We start from the raw sequence: 18,328 nt of genomic DNA on the forward strand, positions 1-18,328 counted from the left end.
ACAGCCTTACACAAGGCGGTGGGATATGTGAAAAAATCTCTGGAGGGCAAACAAATCACTTTGTCTGTCTTCGTAGATATAGAAGGTGGGCTTAATAACATTAGGGCGGAGTCATTTGTCACTGCGTCAGAAAGACTAAAGGTGGAAAAACCTATTTGTCTCTGGATCTCGTTCCTGCGTGGCTGCAGCGAAGAAAATGCGATGGCAAGAGGGGCTAAGGTCACTAGATTCGTGCACAGGTGACGCCACAAGATGGTGCTCTTTCGCTCTTACTTTGGCTAGTTGCTATTGACGATGTTCTGAAAAAATTAAATTAGGGTGTGGTTAAGGTAGTAACATACGCCGATGACTTGGTCCTAATGATTTCGGGACCGTTTCCCTCAGTCATGGCTGAGATTTTATTTATTTATTTATTTCTGAAATAAATAAACAATTGATCTTTCTGACTACTTATAACAAATGTATACCAAAAGACCAAAAAAAAAGTTAATTTACAATTATTCTTACTCAGTACATATTACAAAAATATCGATATCGAAAAGTTAAATTATAATAAACGGTTTAATTCAGCAGAAAAGCATAGCTTAGATAAAATAAAATCAAATTCAAGAGTATTCGAGATCTCATTGATTATTTATAAAGAGAGCGAGCAATAGGAGCATTACAGGTATAATTTGTGCTGCACCTTTTCAAATGGAACGGATATTTAATTCATAAAGGCCTGGTAGGGACCGACAAGTTAACCATTTCTAGAAAAGAGGAGCAGTCAATCTCTCCCCTGATAATATTAAAGATAGCGGCAAAATCACTCTTCTACTTTCTAGCCGTTTGAGATTAGTTAGAAGTAGGCGACATTTATATGACGGGACAGAATTAGAGAAATTTAGAGAAGACCATACTTTAGAAAAACTGTTTGAACTGTTCGTCGTTAGAGAATTGGTGGTAAAGCTTCCAAATTTTCCATTGTAACAATCGCAGAGTACTCAGAAGTATGATAAACAAAAATATCTGCTAACAACACAGATTTGACAGCTATTCGAGTATTTCGTGATTTTCGCTAAGATGGGAAAAAGCAATATCGTTCGGGAAAAACACGAGGAAATAAAAGCAAAGTTGAATGCCGTCTTTGTCATCTATGACCACAGTTAGGTATTGGTTCAACGAATTTAAACATGAGCGAACATCCGTTTTTGATAAGGAGCGACCAGGACAGGCAGACGTAGTTATCGAGGAAATATTCAAAAAGTCCACGACATGACTCTTGCTGATAGATGAACGAAAGTGCACGAAGTAACAGAGGCCATAGGTGTGTCGACCGGAGTGGCAATTAATATTTCACATGATATGTAAATTGGCGTAAAAAAATTGTCGGCACGATGGGTGACCCGATTGCTTACGATGGGCAACAAGCGAATGCGGCTGTTAACTTCGAAGCAGGGGTTAAATGACCGGAGCTTTGGGAGAAATGTATCTTTCTAAAAGGGGATGTTGAAAAATAAATTTTTTTTTTTTTAAATGATGTCTTCTTTTTTTCACACGGATTCTTATTGAACCCCCCTCGTACATGTTCAATGTGTGTGTGCAACTGAAATCGGCTCACACCATATCCTCAATGAAATGGCCTTAAATTTTAGTAACCTCGGCCGCCGTAGCCGAATGGGTTGGTGCGTGGTCACCATTCGGAATTCACTGAGAGGTCATTGGTTCGAATCTCGGTGAAAGCAAAATTAATAAAAAAACATTTTTCTAATAGCGGTCGCCCCTCGGCAGGCAATGGCAAACCTCCGAGTGTATTTCTGCCATGAAAAAGCTCCTCATAAAAATATCTGCCGTTCGGAGTCGGCTTGAAACTGTAGGTCCCTCCATTTGTGGAACAACACCAAGACGCACACCACAAATAGGAGGAGGAGCTCGGCCAAACACCTAACAGAAGTGTACGCGCCAATTATTTATTTTTTTTTTTTTTTTTGTTAAAAAACTCAATTTAAACGATGAACATATCTAAGGTAATTTCGTGTTATAAAAGGCTATCAACTCAGAGGTATCGGATTCTAAATTCAAATAAAACAACACAAATGCAAATTGAATAGGCAATCTTTATTAGTTTTATGTAGAATTATTCATGATATTTATTTCTTAAAGATAATTCCATTAAATATTCGTCGCAACTGCGCAGTAATTCGGCCGTCCGTAAACACTAATTTTGAATGACTCGCTGGAGGACTTCGGTCGGTATCTTGTGAATAAATTTAATAATGTTAGCTTCCAATGCCTCAATCGAAACTGGTTTATCCACAAAGCGTTTAGACTTTATATACCCCCAGAAATAAAAGTTCAAAGGAGTGATATCACCCGATATTGGTGGCCAATCCGAGACGAGAGATAAGTTGCTCGACAATGCAGTAAATCCATGTTGTGGAGATCACGGCTTTCAATTTCCAGCATCAAAAAGACGTTCATTATAGCGTTCGCCATTCACTATTACATTTGCGCCAGCCCCGTTGCAATCTTGTCATGAAAAAAAAGGATTTAGTTTGACAGTAATCACGCGTGATCTGTCAATAAAACCCTATTCGAAATAGTACCTGCAATCTGATCACCCTTTATTAGTCAAACATTTTGAGCTCAGATCAGCCATTGGGATCAAACATTTCTACCAAAAATTATTAAATAGGTACACACAACTTTTTTAAAATATGACACTCTTACTTTGTGGCAGGGAAAATATGCATAGTATGTTCTCGGAGGGTAAATTTGGTTTTGACTGAAAATTTCTTCCTCCGAACATAAATTGCTTTAATAATTTGCTTCAATATAATATTATATTTTTTTAGTTCAGCTTTTTTCAGATATGTTACAATAAATTGCAAATCCGTGGAAGTCTCATAAAAGTTGATTTTTAAAAAATTATAAGAAACTCTACCATTTGAAATATTTCGAATTTACATTCGATCGAATTGAATGAGGGCAATCGAAAATCGGAATATCTATCCAACTGTTTTTAATTAATTACAATTATTGCGTAGGAGCATAGTATTGTATTAGTTAATTATCGCAAATTCTAATATTTTCCTGCAGGGTAATGATTCTCTATCAGTTGTTATTATCATCAAATGGACTCTGTCTTTTCTTTGGCTTGAATTGTAGTAAAACGAAGATCTAACTTAGTGTTCAGATCGGCATTTTACGCTTTACATTCTCTAAATCAGTGTGTCAAAAAATGTTTATAACAAAAGCGTTAAAACAAATTTCATTTACTTATGGAAAATTTCAAAGCAGTTTACGTGGATTTTCCGATGTAAATAACGCTACGAAATCGATGCCTACAGCCCTATACGATTTCCATCTAAAGCATGGCGGAAAAATTGTGAATTTTGCAGGTTATGTTCTGCCTTTACAATACACAGACCAGTGTATAAGATCATCACATTTGCATACCCGACGTCACGCTTCGATATTTGATGTCTCACATATGTTGCAAACTTATATGCATGGCAAAGATGCGATTTCGTGTATGGAATCACTTTGTACTGCTGACATAAAAGGAATGGCTGATGGCACTGGCTGTTTAACAGTATTCACCAATAGTAATGGTGGAATATTGGATGACTTGATTGTGTCGAAAGTAAATGGGCAAATGTTATATGCTGTTTCGAATGCTGCAATGAAAGCTGAAGATATGGCCGTAATTCGGGATGGTGTTGTAAGTAGCACTAATGATTTCATGTTATACGAGTATACAGATTCGTTATTTTAAGATATGAGTTGATTATTATCAATAATGTAATACCACAGGTAGTCGTTTTGCGGAGATACCACAATATCTTCTTCTTCTTCTGGAGTGGCGTGATAACCGCTTAAGTGATTTTGGCAGAGCTTAAGAAAGTCGTTACTTTCTCATACTAACCGGCGCCAGTGGGTGAAGCCAAGTCCTTCACCATTACCTTATTTTTTTATAAAACCTGGTATACAGATTCATTATTTTAAGATATGAGTTTATTATTATCATAAATTTAATTCCATGGGTAGTCGTTTTGCGGAGATATAACAATATCTTCTTCTTGAAAGGCGCGACAACCACTTAAGCGATTTTGGCCGCGCTTGGGAAAGCTCGCCAGTCGTTACTTTCTTTTGCTAACCGGCGCCAGTGGGTGAAGCCAAGTCCTTCACCACCTCATCTTTCCAAAGCAAAGGAGACCTTTTTTTTTCCTCTGCTACAACCAACTGCTACCACACGAATACTTTCAGAGCCGGAGCTCAGACGAAATGACGTAGCCAGTGGATCCGCTGGATCTTTATTCGCCGCATTATGTCTACTTCTATGTCGTTGTAAAGCTTCTGTTGCTCATTGTCATCGTCTGCAATAGTCGCCGATGTCAACGCATATCAAACATTTTCCGAAGAATCTCTCTGCGGGGCGCCTCATCAGATGTTGCCATCATCCAAGTGCCATATATAGGACAGGCATGATAAGAGACTTATAAAGTGTTAGTTTTGTTCACCGAGAGAGGACTTTACTACTCAGTAGCCTAATTAGTCCAAGCATCATTCGTTGGCAAGGGGTATGCTGAGCTATTATTTCTTTAATTGATTTTATTTAAAAACATTTTTTTTCTTCTTATTTGAGTTGTTGCCCTTTTTTATTATTGCCTTATTTTATTTTAATTTGTAATTTTACTGTTCGTAAAAACTTGTAACGTTCCTTCCTTTATTTGTTTTTGTTTTTTAGATCGGTTTCGCGACTGCGCCAGTTATGTCCATCACTTTATGGATGAACATTTGGTGGTGGTACTTACGGGTTGTTATCAAGCTAATAAATAATAACATAATAGTTTAATAACTTTCAACCGATTTATTCATATTTTTATAAAATAACTTTTTGTAAACTTGTATTTCCCTCTGTCCGAGGTTAAGCAACCATAACTGGTCTTTTTCACTGTCACTCAACAACTCCTTTTCTCATTTCTATGATCTTAAATCTACCCTAAAAAAAATATGTTTAATATCCTACCCAGCACCGTCCAAATAATTTACTTTTATTTTGAATTGCAACATAGTTGCACTTATTTCTATTTAATTTTCAACTTTATTTTCTTTTTCATATCTGGTTTTTCGTCCAAGTGTGATCATTCCTTGGGCAACCATACCAACATAACCTAACCATATGTTTTGCATACTTGAATGTTGACACCAGGCTATTTTTTGTCTGCATACCAGGTGTATATCTATGAAATGAGACCTTTTTTCAAAAAAATGGTTACAAATTTAATCTTCAAAATAATATCCATCGCTAGCGACACATTTTTCCCATCTCTCAGGCAATTTGTGGATGCCGCACCAAAAAAATTGGCCGTCTTTGGTCGCAAACCAATCACCGAGCCATTTTTTGGCTTCTTCGTGAGAATTGAAGCGCTGCTGGGCAAGTGCGTGGCCCATCAATGCAAACAAATGATAATCGGAAGGCGCCAAGTCTGGTGAGTAAGCCGCATGCGCCAGCAGTTCCCAATCGTACGTCTCCACCAATTCCCGGGTCGCTCTTGTTCGATGTAGTGGTGCATTGTCATGAAGTAAAATCACTTTGTGACGCCGATCGGCATATTCTGGGCGTTTGTATAGCGCTGTTCAAATCGGCCAATTGTCGTTGGTAGCGTGCACCGTTAACTGTTTCACCTGATTTTAATAGCTCGTACCAAATCATACCACACTGATCCCAGAAAACACACAACATTGCCTTGCGGCCGAAGCGATTTGGTTTGGCCGTTGTTTTTTACTTGGGGCCGGGCGGATCATACGATCGTTTACGCTTTGGATTGGAGAAATATACCCATTTTTCATCACTCGTAACGATTCGATGCAAAAAATACCTCCTTTTGAACCGGGAGAGCAGCATTTCACAAGTGGTTTCACGATGTCCGCAAATCGTACTTTGAAGGCACGAAATTCGACCTTTTTAAAAGGGAAAATAATGCATTGTTGTATGAAACGTAACAAACAATGAACTGAATATTGTTCACAGATGACAGACGAAAAAAACAAGACATTTGGGAAGGTTTATAAATACTCGCAGCGACATCTATGGACTAATAGCTGAAAATCTCACTTCATAGGTATACACCTCGTATATGTATGATTTCACAACATCTATAAATTCAATGAACGGATTACAGCTAAAGCATACAGGTATACCATACATGTGTATATTTATATTTCTTGAAATGAATTTGTGTGCATATATCTTTAACTTCAATAAAAACTCTAAAGTGCAGAGGAGCATTCCTAAAGCTAAAATATTAGGTTTGGTTAAACAAGCATAAATTTATTTCAAAATACACTTGTTTTCCCTTATTATGTGTAGTAGCGGGGCCATTCCACGTAACTCTCGCTTGTAAATAATACTCTGGACTGTCATTTAGCCAACTAACAGACTGCTGATGCCCGTGCATCAGCTACACGAGCAATCTGAATTTGGATACACTCCAAGTGCCGCACCCTGTATTTTAATGCAGTCCCCACAATATTAATACCTCTGGCATGTCGATGGTGTATTTTTATCGAGTCCAATAGTCTTAGTATTTCGTTCGCGTCATTTCGAAGAAGTTGTTTAGCGTGGGATTATGGAGATTGGTCTAATATCTTGTCTGTTTCTTCAGCTATTGTTTCCTACTCTGACAAGTTTGCTTTGTGGAGTAGAAATCCATACTGCTCATTGACAGCTGCCGTTCCTACTGAAATCGGGGATGTAGTGAGAGCTGGTACAGTTAGGTATCTGCGCATTAGCCCAATGGCCTATTAAAATTATGGGTGCCCTAAGTGCAAAGAAGAGAATTTTCAGTGTTTTTAATTGGTGTTGTGCACTTTCCGTCCGTCAATTAAAATAAAGATACCTAGATCTCTTTGGACTATTATCCCCTGGCTTGTATTGCATTATTTGTATTTTGCGTTATGTCTCTGTAAATCTGTGTGTTGAGTACGTATAAGTCTATTTTTTTTTTCGTTTACCAATTTGTCCGGTATCGCGTGGATGACATCTATTGGCTTTTTATTCGTTACGGAATGAATGGTGCGGTTGTATTTAGTTGTTGCAAGTAGGATTAATTCGACCGTGTCGGAAATGCAAATTTCAAGCTTTTGACAGCGCACAATCTCCGTAAGCGTGCAGTAGAACCTCTTAACTTATCCGTTAGTCATACTGTCCGAAAGTAATGTGGTGTAGATCGTGACCCCAAAATGATTTTTCAGAATTGCTTTGATAGTTTTTGAATTCAGTGACCTTTCAGTGTCGCAAACTATATTACTATAGTATTCTTGTAGAAATTTAGAAGTCCATAGATGGATTTTTCAATATCTACTATGGGAAAATGTGTCTTGTTGGTTGGGTAAATATCAACATGAAGAATTTTTCCTGGGTACGAAGGTATAGGGCTTGATTCTGGATTAACGCACTGTTTAGATATTGTTAGATCACTTAGGATATTAAAGGTTATTCGATGTCTCACTCATGATTTACAAATTATTGTCGTGCTAACTGATAATGTGCTGCCTTCTTCAAGAGTAATTTGAGTTTGGAAGCAATTAATGGGGTTTCTACTGTGTGTATTGTATGGGTAAATGACTCCCCACCATCGCCAATAGCTCTCTCTCATTGGTTGCATAAACTTCTTCTGTTGAAGAAAGTTTTCTCGAGATCATGGTGATAGGTTGTGATAAAATGGCGCCAATGGCATGTGAAGAGATGCCCGTGGTCAAGTCAAAGGGTAAAAGAGCAGTACGTCTGCTGATGTAAGAACCCTTTAAGTTTATTAAATGCTTCCTCGTCCAAGATTATTTCAATTTTCCGAGATTGGTTAGCACCGACATTTCCGTTTTCTCCACGCAAGTATTTTGTTAGCGGCTTTGCAATCAAATCGTAGTCCCTTACAAACAGTCTATAATAGCCAGCTAGTCCCAGGAATGATCGTAAAGCTCTCAACGATTTGGGGACAGCAAAATTTAAAATATCCTTGACTTTGTCGGGGCATGTCCTGATACCTTCTTTGGACACTGTGAACCCTATGATATCGTCTATGTAGACGTGACATATTTACCGATTTCTTCCCTTAGCGCGTCGTCAGTGGTCCTCTGAAAAATGTTAGGCTCATTTTTAAGCCTGCAAAATTCACATTTAGCATTGTTGACCGCAAATGCCGTTTTTTCTCGATTCTTTTCCGCTAGCTTAATTTGATAAAAACCAGACTTGAGGTCTATCATGGAAAAAATACTGGCATTTTCTATGTTAGCCAAAATTACAAAAGTGTCTGGAATCGGATATTTGTCGTTTATTGTTTTGCTGTTTAGTTTTCTGAAGTCAATTATGAGTATTGACTTTTTGTCGCCATTCTCATCTACGCCTTTCTTACTTACAACGCAAATCGGATTGTTATGAGGATAGCGACATGGCCTTATTACATCGTTACGGAAGAGGTTCGATATCTCTTTGTTGACGAACTCAGCTGAGGCTCTGGGATATGGGTAACTCCTTGAGTGAACTGGGAGATCGTCAGTGATCCTCATTGTTCCTATAATATTAGTATTATAGGACAACGCTTCTTTAGGATCAGCGAAAACCCTAGCGTGGCGCTGTAAGAACGTGAAATATTTAGTTCGCCCTTCATCATTTTTGTATCCATTTATATCAATGTATTAACATCTGTGCAAAAATAGTACAAAAGCTTTTCCTGTCCATAGTCATAACCTAAAAGTTCACTCTTTAGGTCTATTCTACCGTTTACTTCCTTTGGTAAGTCGAACCCTATAACACCATTAAACGTGTCTAGGGTGGGTAGAATAAAGAATTAGCATTTCTGTTAAAAATATTTATTGTGCAATGTTTGTCAATTTTAGGTATATGTTTACGGGAGCAAAGGAATGTTTTACGGGTTTGATTCCTCTTAAGGCCTTGAGCTGTTTTACATAGCTCTTTGCAGCACCAGTGTCAATCAGGAATTTTAGACCTCTTCCCTCGAGTGTCCTTTCGACATAGCGCAAGAGGGATTTTATCCTAAAACATTAACGTGGTCCTCCAGTTCATCCTGGAAATCATCTCCATTCCTCTCTTCATTCTGATAGTAATCGACATATCGACTATCATTGCAGTATTATTCTGCAGGTTCGTCTGGTTCCTGGACAAGATTTTTTACGCGTTGTACCTTTTTCATTGTCTGCTGGTCACTGCTATGTGATCTTTTTTCTGGCTTTTCTTTATTCAGAGACGCTGGTACTTGTTGGCTAAATGTCTGGGTGACGTTTCGGTTAAACATGCCACCTATGTTGCCAGTAAAAGGACGATTTGTTTTCGGATAGGCTCCTTGATGGCGGTACCAGTCATAATTTCCATTTAATGGTTGAGGTCTGTTTTATCTTAGCCAAGAAAGGATGGGTCTACATCCATCGGTACTGCAATTTGTCTCTGTTGGTCAGGTGATATTTTTGGTATTGGTTAGGTCACTGACTGATTTTCAAAAGGATGATTGAGCCCTGAAATAAAAATTGAAAGAGCGTCCTTCCGATACTTGTTGTTGAGGGACTCTATTGAGTTATAATAGTTTTATTGATCATAAGAGTTAACTTCCATTCGACTTCATCGTAGAACCCGATTACAGATGATTTACTTTGTCTCAAAGTGGACAGTTCCTGCTATATCAAATGGGCAGGTCCTTTGTCGGAGTAGGCGAAATCTAGCCGTGCAATAATTACATGGAAATTTAAGACCGTATTGAAGGACGATAGGACGTTATCTGCTGCCCCTATGACTTTATTCCGGATGGAGCCTATCGCCTGATAGTACCTCGAGCTGACTTCGTACCTTTCAAACAGTTTATATGCAGTATGCACCATTTCTCTCCAGGAGACATAAGGGGCAGGATTACCCCTAAATTTTGGTATGGTCTTTACTAGATCAAAGGATTCATCGCACTGTATATTTGGTTGTATTGTGACCGCCTCATATTGAACGACCTGAGTTGGTGTCTCTATTCGTGCCAGTCTATTTGTCAGTTCGTCTATGCGGGTCTGGAATTCCTGCCTAGATTGTTACGTTGCGTACGGATTACGGTATTGAGAAGGGTTTGAAAAGTTTTCGAATCCATGCTGTGTCTTGCGCGAGTGAAGGAAATCTCAAATCCAAAAAAATAATAACTTTTATATATATTAGTTTAAAAATAAATAGATCAATCACTCTTAAAAGCTTTATATTTACTTTGTATTTGTAGCTGCTGAACTTCCCAATTACATGAGTAATTTCATCTAAGGCTACTTTTTTAAGTCTGCGTTTGCTGAGAGCTGGTCCGTGCTGCTTTTTCGTCTTTTGGTCCCTAACTGGCAACGCCTCGGCGTGGTGTGCATTGCCGAAACAAAATTTAATTTAATTAATTAATTAAATTTTTTTTATACAAGTTTTTATAGGCGTTTCACACCACCCTATGTGGTATTTTTAATTAGTTCAAATTTTAAATCACTTTCTTTTAATTTTTTATTTACAAATTTTTTATACAAGTTTTTTATAAATGTTTTACACCACCCTAATTAGTTAATTAGTTCACCATTTTAAATCACTTTCGATCAATGCCGAAACAAAATTTTTTGATTTAAATTTTTATACAAGTTGTTTTGTAAGCTTTTCACACAATCCTATATGGTGTTTTTAATTAGTTCACACTTTTCAATCACTTTCAATTTTCAATCAAATTTCACTTCATAAAAAGATATTTTTTGTGTGTCCTTTGTAAGGATGATCTCGCGTGTCCTTTTTAAAAGGGTTTATCGCATGGCCCCACATTGGGCGCGAGTTAGTAAAACCCTACAGGTTTTATTTTAAACATTTTATTTCCTTTGGGGGAGCAAAGGCAGCCGATTCAGTCCGGTATGTTAATACAACTAATTATTCAATTCGACAACTTTGTCTAAATTTTTAATTCTCCTGATGCTTTCCATTTCAATTCAACCGGGCTATTCGGGTCATGTTCTTCGATTTCGATGTAACTGAAATATGTTGCTTTCTGGTCAAAATAATGAGACACGTATTTTTTTGTTCGCCCGAAAAAATTTTTTTTCAAGAGTTATCGGCAATTTTATTTTTCGGCTCAAACTCCATTTTTTTTTAATTATATAAGAAAACATTTTTTTTAAATGCCCATAACTTAGTCAAAAATGAACCGATTATAATAATTCTGAGTACAAAATGATCGTAATTACTTACACGAGCGACTTCATATAGAAACAATTGCAAAAAAAGTAGTTGAAAATTTTTTATTTAGCAAAAAAGAAAAAAAATTAAAATTTTTTCGAAATTCAATATTTCAAAAAGTGTATTTTTGTTTTTTTTATAACTTTTTCCAAATCAAGAGGACACCTCAAACTTCAATTAAGCTGAATGCCCAGTAGCTAAAATGAGTTGTTTTTGAGTAATAAATTTTTGAGTAAAAACCATGTTTCGCACTTTTTGTTTTTTGCAAAATAAAACATTTTCAACTACTTTTTTGCAATTGTTTCTGCACGAAGTCGCTCGTGTAAGTAATTACGATTATTTTGAACCCAGAATCATTCAAATCGGCTTTTTTTTGACTAAGTTATGAGTAATTAAAAAAAAAATTCTTATATAGATTCTTTCCATTTCAATTCAAAAGGCCTATTCGGGACATGTTCTTCGATTTCCATGTTACTCAAATATGTTGCTCTCTGGTCAAAATAATGAGACACGTATTTTTTTTTCGCCCGAAAAAATTTTTTTTCAAGCTTTATCGGCAATTTTGTTTTTCGGCTCAAAATCGATTTTTTTTAATAAAATAAGTTAATTTTGTTTTTAAATGCTCATAACTTAGTCAAAAATGAACCGATTTTAATAATTTTGGGTTGAAAAGGATCGTCATTACTTGCACGAGCGATTTCATGTAGAAACAGTTGCAAAAAAGTAGTTGCAAATTTTTTATTTTGCAAAAAACAAAAATTGCGAAACAGGTTTTTTACTCAAAAATTCATTACTCAAAAACAACTCATTTTAGCTACTGGGCATTCAGCTTAATTGAAGTTTGAGGTGTCCTCTTGATTTGGAAAAAGTTATAAAAAAAAACAAAAATACACTTTTTGAAATATTGAATTTCGAAAAAATTTCAATTTTTTTTCTTTTTTGCTAAATAAAAAATTTTTAACTACTTTTTTGCAATTGTTTCTACATGAAGTCGCTCGTGTAAGTAATTACGATCATTTTGAACCCAGAATTATTAAAATCGGTTCATTTTTGACTAAGTTATGGGCATTTAAAAAAAATTGTTTCTTATATAATTAAAAAAAATCGAGTTTGAGCCGAAAAACAAAATTGCCGATAACTCTTGAAAAAAAATTTTTTCGGGCGAACAAAAAAATACGTGTCTCTCATACATCGAAATCGAAGAACATGACCCGAATAGCCCGGTTGAATTGAAATGGAAAGCATCTCCTACCATTTGCTGCACATCATTGGCCACGTGACTCGTGAATGGAATTTATTGTTGTTGTCACGCGCAAATCAGCAGATGCGTCGTCAGCAAATTGGTGGGAATAGAGTTTGGACGGACGTGATTTAAATAATTAATTTCCATATTCAGAATTTAAAAAAAAAAAAAGAATTTAGTTCAGTAAACTTGTTACTTTTAAGCCAATTACCAGACTAAATTAACATTTTCTTACTTGCTAAACTTAACTATTGTATTACATCAGCATTAATTGATTTGGAAATTGATATTTGGATTTTCAGCGTTAATATTTTAAAAGTTAGTTTCGCAATATATTTGTGTTCATATTTAGTTCTACTACTTCAAAATTTTTTTGTTTTATAAGCTGACAATTATTATTACTTGCAGTGTGTACTTATTTTCAAATCTTTTAAATGTTTGTTTTCTTCAAATTTATAAATTTTATTTTCGAGTTCAAATTTGTTCTATTTTATAATCTATTTCTTCAACGTTTGGTATAGGTACAATTGTTCTTAGTTTGACTACTTCAAATGTTTCGGGTATTTTAATACCAAAGACCAAATGAGAGTTATTTAAAAATACTCTTCCAAGTTGCATATGTTTAAATTTGTTTTAATCAATTTCATACTTTTGTATTTGGTAACTTGTTAAAATATTTAGATGTACAATATTATATTATGATTTGCAGAAATTGCATTATCTCGTATTTGTTATATTTTATTTTTCAACAGTTGTATGACTAACATTTGTTCTCGATATAAATTTTTCTTATTTTCTATTTCTAATTTTTTGCCTATTGAATTTATTTCTTTTTCTATTGATTTTCTATCATTACTTATAAGTGATTCTAAATGATTTAAAGTCTCGTTAAAATAATTATTAATTAATATTTACTGATTATCATTTGCCATTATTTCATTAATGTTTGAGAGGTCATTTTGTATTGTATGTTCTGCCTGTCCTCTTCGTCCATTTTTCCCAATAACCATTTAGACATAATTCCTATTCCATTTATAAGCCCACGTTTTTGTCTACGAGGTGTGCTCAAAAAGTATCGCTAATTTTGTGCTTTTTCAAAAATTATTTATTTATTCATGAATATCTATTTCGTCCCCTTCAAAGTAAGCCCTATGAGATATTATGCACTTGTGCCAATGTTTGTTTCCAATCTTCGAAGAACTTCAAAAAATCATTTTTTTTATCTTGTTCAGCTCCTCCTTCGATGCCGTCCTTATCTCGTCAATCGTAGCGTAGCGTCGTCCTTTCGAGGCCCATGAAAGAGCAGTTTCGGGAACAATAAAAAGTCACAGGGAGTCAGATCTGGGGAATACGGTGGTTGTGGCATCATTAGTGTGTTGCTTTTGGCCTAAAAGTCGCGCACAATCAACGATGTGTGAGCAGGGGCGTTATCGTGATGCAAACGCCAATTTTTGATCTTCCACAAATCAGAGCGTTTCTGACGTATTGCTTAGCGCAAATTGTGCATAACTTGCAGGTAATATTCCTTATTTACCGTTTTAACCTGTGGCAAGAACTCATGATGCACAAAACCCCTGTAATTGAAGAAAACGGTAAGAAAAACTTTTACATTCGACAGAACTTTGCACGTTTTTTTCGGTCTTGGTTCGTGCGGCAGCTTCCATTGAGATGATTGAGCTTTGGTTTCCACGTCATAACCATAAACCCCCGATTCGTCACCAGTTATGAGCCTCTGAGCAAATTTGGGTCGTCGCGGACGGAGTCCAACATCTCATTAGCAATGTTCATGCGATGTTGCTTTTGGTCGAAATTGAGCAGTTTTGGAACGAATTTTGCGGCGATCCGTCTCATTCCCAAATCATTGAAAAAAATCGAATGGCACGAGCCATGGCGTCCGTCACGCTTTTCGTCGTTCACATCTACTCGGCCTTCTGAGAACATTTTGTACCACCGATAAACGTTGATTTGGTCCAAAGTAGCTTCTCCGTATGACACAGTCAACATTCGTGCATCCGCGCACTTAATTTCGTTTTTCTCACAAAATTTGATACAGGTTCTTAGAACCATCTTTTTGAATAGGTAAAAATCGAAGACGAGCCGAAAAACGTGCAGGCAAAGCAGCTGTCAACAATTAAGTGAACATTCAAAATGGCTAAACTCGTCGGCATAAGTGAGAGACGTGAGTACCAACATATCGCCACAAAAAAATCGAAATTCGAATACAGGTAACCAGCGAAAACTCAATATTCGCGATTCTTTTGAACACACCTAGTTTTGGCATCAATTTCGTCAATGTATTTCTAATGTTCATTAGTTTTAAATGAAGTAGATTTTTATTTTCCATTTCCATCAAAATAATATTTTCAGTATGTTTTCGGCAATGTCTTCTACTGCATGTAGGTTAACTACAGGGTGCGCCAGATTTTTAAAAAAAGGGAGGAGAATTTAGTTCAGTAAACTTGTTACTTTTAAGCCAATTACCAGACTAAATTAACATTTTCTTACTTGCTAAACTTAACTATTGTATTACATCAGCATTAATTGATTTGGAAATTGATATTTGGATTTTCAGCGTTAATATTTTATTACAAAAATTTTAATAGTTAGTTTCGGAAATTGTCAGTGTTAATGCTTTATTAAATTAATTTCGCAATTCCCAATGTAAGCATTTATTTTGTTTGCCCTATTTTATTCAAGAAGTCGTCGAACTTCTCTATAGTTGCGTTTGTTTTTATTATGTTGTCAAGTTTGCCGATTTTATTTGTAGTTTAGTTTTTCTCGGTATTTACATATATATGTAACTTCTTCCCCTTTTAGATAAGAATTCTCCTGTAAAATTAAATACAGTTATGTATTTATGTTTAATAAAGATTATAATAATTGTGAAAATTATTGTACTTATAATTAATATGTTTTTGTGGGAATTTAAATCTTTAATAATTCTTACGTTAGACTGATGTTCTTTTTCAACAGGGTGCGCCATCTATGAAAACATTCAATAACTTAAAAAAAAAAATCACTGATTTGTATAAGTGAGGTATTTTTATTTGGTTTGGTTATTTACAATTTATTAAAACTATTTTTTGAATGAAATATCAATAAAGTGGCCACCTGTATTAGCAATCACAAACTACTATCTGTTTTCTGCGTTTGTCATCACCATGTGAAGCATTTCGGGTTTTATAGCGTCGATTTCGGCACGAATGTTTGCCTTAAGCTGATCAATAGTCTGCGGCTTGTTGGCCTACACCTTACTTTTTAGATAACCCCACAAAAAGAAGTCAGCTGATCTGGGAGGCCAGTCGATGTCGCCTCTTTTCGACACTAGACGTCCCGAGAATTTTCATTGAAGAAATTTAATTGTTGCATTCGCAGTGTAGCATGGCGCACCATCTTGTTGAAACCAGTAACCGTCTAAACCTTTCTCACGCATTTGCGGGCAGGCATAAAGAGCCAACATCCATCGATATTGGTTCCTATCGACCGTTAGGTAGAAATATGGCCCAATGATGGTTTTGGCGCAAATGCCGGCCCAAACAGGTACTTTCCGGTCATGCAATGGCGTTTCAAGGATCTCGTGTGCCAGAGGGGTTAAAATGTTCCTCGTCAGTCATTAAAATATGCTTACAAAAATTAGGTTCAGTGTCAACAATTCGAGCGACTGTTTGGCCTATTCCAAGCGACGTGAATGGTCTGTCGGCAATATTCTTTGTGTCAATTGCGCTTTATACGGAAAAAAATATATATAAATCAACCTTTAAAATGCGCCGCATTGTGGTTGCACTGACGCCAAAATGCTGAGCGCGACGACTATACGACACTGTTGGCTCCTGGGCAACGCGCTCCCTCACTGCTTCAACAAGTTCATTGGAACGTCTTGGTCGTTGATGAACGGCATGTTGACGATATCCTACTGTCCCATACTCAAAAAAATTCGACACCAAACGACGAATAGTATTGTCAGACCGTCCTGTTTGCCGCGATACTTTTTGAGATATGGGCGTTGAGTTAGAACAATAGAACGACTATTTTCGATGTATAGCGTCACTATTTCAGCGCGTTGTTTCGGCGTAAAGCAGTCCATGGTTGAAATTGTACTGTATTGACGTATCGAAAACATCAACAGCGACATGAAAGATGGCGCACCCTGTATATGTACTATTATGTCTGGTTCATTAAAAATTTCATGATTTTTTATGTATACCTATGTCCATAAATCCAGTTTGATCTGTTAAATGTTCTGTAGTCATCATCCCTCTAGTCATTGGTATCCATATTAGTATTGCCATTAACGTTGTCCATACCTGCAAATTTCAAAGGTCGTTTAATATTACTCGGATGTATTTTGTCTAATTTTGCTTTCTTATATTTCGGCTGTTTTTTGTGTCTGACTGCCTTATAATTCTTTATAAATCCTTCTACTCTTTCTTCCCTATAGTCTTCCCTTGACTTATTTAGTTTATCTATTACACTGTGCGACAGTGATATTATACTTTTATGGAGACCTAGTACAACTTGTATGTATAGTTAAACTAAGAAGAATGGTATAGGAGAAATTTCCAATACACCCCCAAAATCTCATTTTATGGCCATAAAACGGATTTTCAGTAGGTAGATGTGAACAATCACTCCTAACTTCGCCAATTTCCATGCGATTTTGAATTTGTATTTTTAGTTCGAAAGAACAAAAACAAGCCTTTTTGACAGTTTGTTGACAATTTTTCTGAAATGACAACTGACGAGACTGTAAAGTATTTGGAATTTTTTTATTTTTTCTCTATTTTTTCAACTTTGACACAATTTTTACGATATTATCCGATATTGAGGATTTATTTTAGTACTCTACTGTTATAGTAAATTTAATTTTGCGTCGAATGAGCTATATTTGACTGTAATTGAATTAAAATTAGTAGAGTTGTGTGAGTTTTCAGATTTTATTATTTTTTTTACTAATTTGGTATGTAGGTACAACTTACGCTAAATGGGAATAACGACGTGTTTTGATGCGTTGTTATAGATACGTAATATTTATTGGAGTATATATGTATACATAAGAGTACACTGTACTGCATACAACAGAACTGGTTAGAACTTACGAAAATATCTGACATATTATCACACTTTTTTTTTTTTAATAGAAATATGAAAAAGCTCCCAAGTGTACCAAAGTTCACACCGTACATTGATTAAAAAAGGAAGTTTGTTATTATAATTTAACCTTATTAAAACGTCAAAGTTTTATTGTTTTGCTTCTATTTGTGAAAAAGAAATGTGCGATAATCGCAATAAGTTTTGTTTCATATGTGGTTTGTTGGTGGAGCAAAAGCATCGTTTGAAGTTAAAGAGTAATAAAGCTCTGGTTGATGGCTACAACGATTTCTTTTAGCTTACATATACTACTTCTGATCGCTGGTATGAACCGAAATTTGCTTGTACTGAGTGTTCATTGAAATTCAAGAGATATAAATCAAAACGTTGCCAGAAAAGTCCAATTTCTTTATAGTCTCCGATGATGTGGCATCAAGATTGATATTTTTGTAAAATGGACGTAAACGGTCATCATTATAAAACTCGAAAGCACATAAAGTATGCTGATGTTGCAACTGTTAAGAACCCCGTAGTCTTGGACGATATGATTGACTCAACTGCAGAAACTGAAGGAAGGAACTCATTGCTGATGATGATCAAACTGATAACAATAAACCTGATGATGAAGAGTACTTTCCGTCTGGTTCTAAGTCTTCAGAACGACACATTGTATCAAATTCAGATTTTCAGGATCTTTCTCGTGATTTACTTCTATCGGGAAGACAATCTGAAACGCTCGCTTCTCGATTTAAACAATGGAATTTAGTTGATGACGA

The 18,328-nt window shown here is 35.8% G+C and overlaps 1 protein-coding gene across 2 annotated transcripts; it reads left to right on the forward strand.

The window, feature by feature from the left end:
- Positions 1–3,158: 3,158 nt before the first annotated feature.
- LOC129249859 (aminomethyltransferase, mitochondrial-like) lies at positions 3,159–10,286 on the forward strand. Of its 2 annotated transcripts, none has more exons than XM_054889527.1 (2): positions 3,159–3,703; positions 10,248–10,286. In XM_054889527.1, the coding sequence occupies exons 1-2, from the start codon at positions 3,221–3,223 to the stop codon at positions 10,269–10,271; spliced, it is 507 nt and encodes a 168-aa protein (XP_054745502.1). In that variant the 5' UTR covers positions 3,159–3,220; the 3' UTR covers positions 10,272–10,286. The 2 variants fall into 2 exon arrangements, with proteins under 2 accessions (XP_054745502.1, XP_054745501.1); XM_054889526.1 differs by lacking the exon at positions 10,248–10,286 and adding an exon at positions 3,796–3,872.
- The last annotated feature ends 8,042 nt before the right edge of the window (positions 10,287–18,328 follow it).

Source organism: Anastrepha obliqua, chromosome 6 (genome assembly GCF_027943255.1).
Source record: "Anastrepha obliqua isolate idAnaObli1 chromosome 6, idAnaObli1_1.0, whole genome shotgun sequence".
In the NCBI taxonomy this organism is placed as follows: domain Eukaryota; kingdom Metazoa; phylum Arthropoda; class Insecta; order Diptera; family Tephritidae; genus Anastrepha; species Anastrepha obliqua.

Excerpts from the sequence above, each read along its gene's own strand:
- LOC129249859 (XM_054889526.1), top strand. The coding sequence starts at position 3,221 with ATGTTTATAACAAAAGCGTTAAAACAAATTTCATTTACTTATGGAAAA. Across the intron at positions 3,704-3,795 it reads CCGTAATTCGGGATGGTGTT|GTAGTCGTTTTGCGGAGATA; the intron begins GTAAGTAGCACT and ends GTAATACCACAG.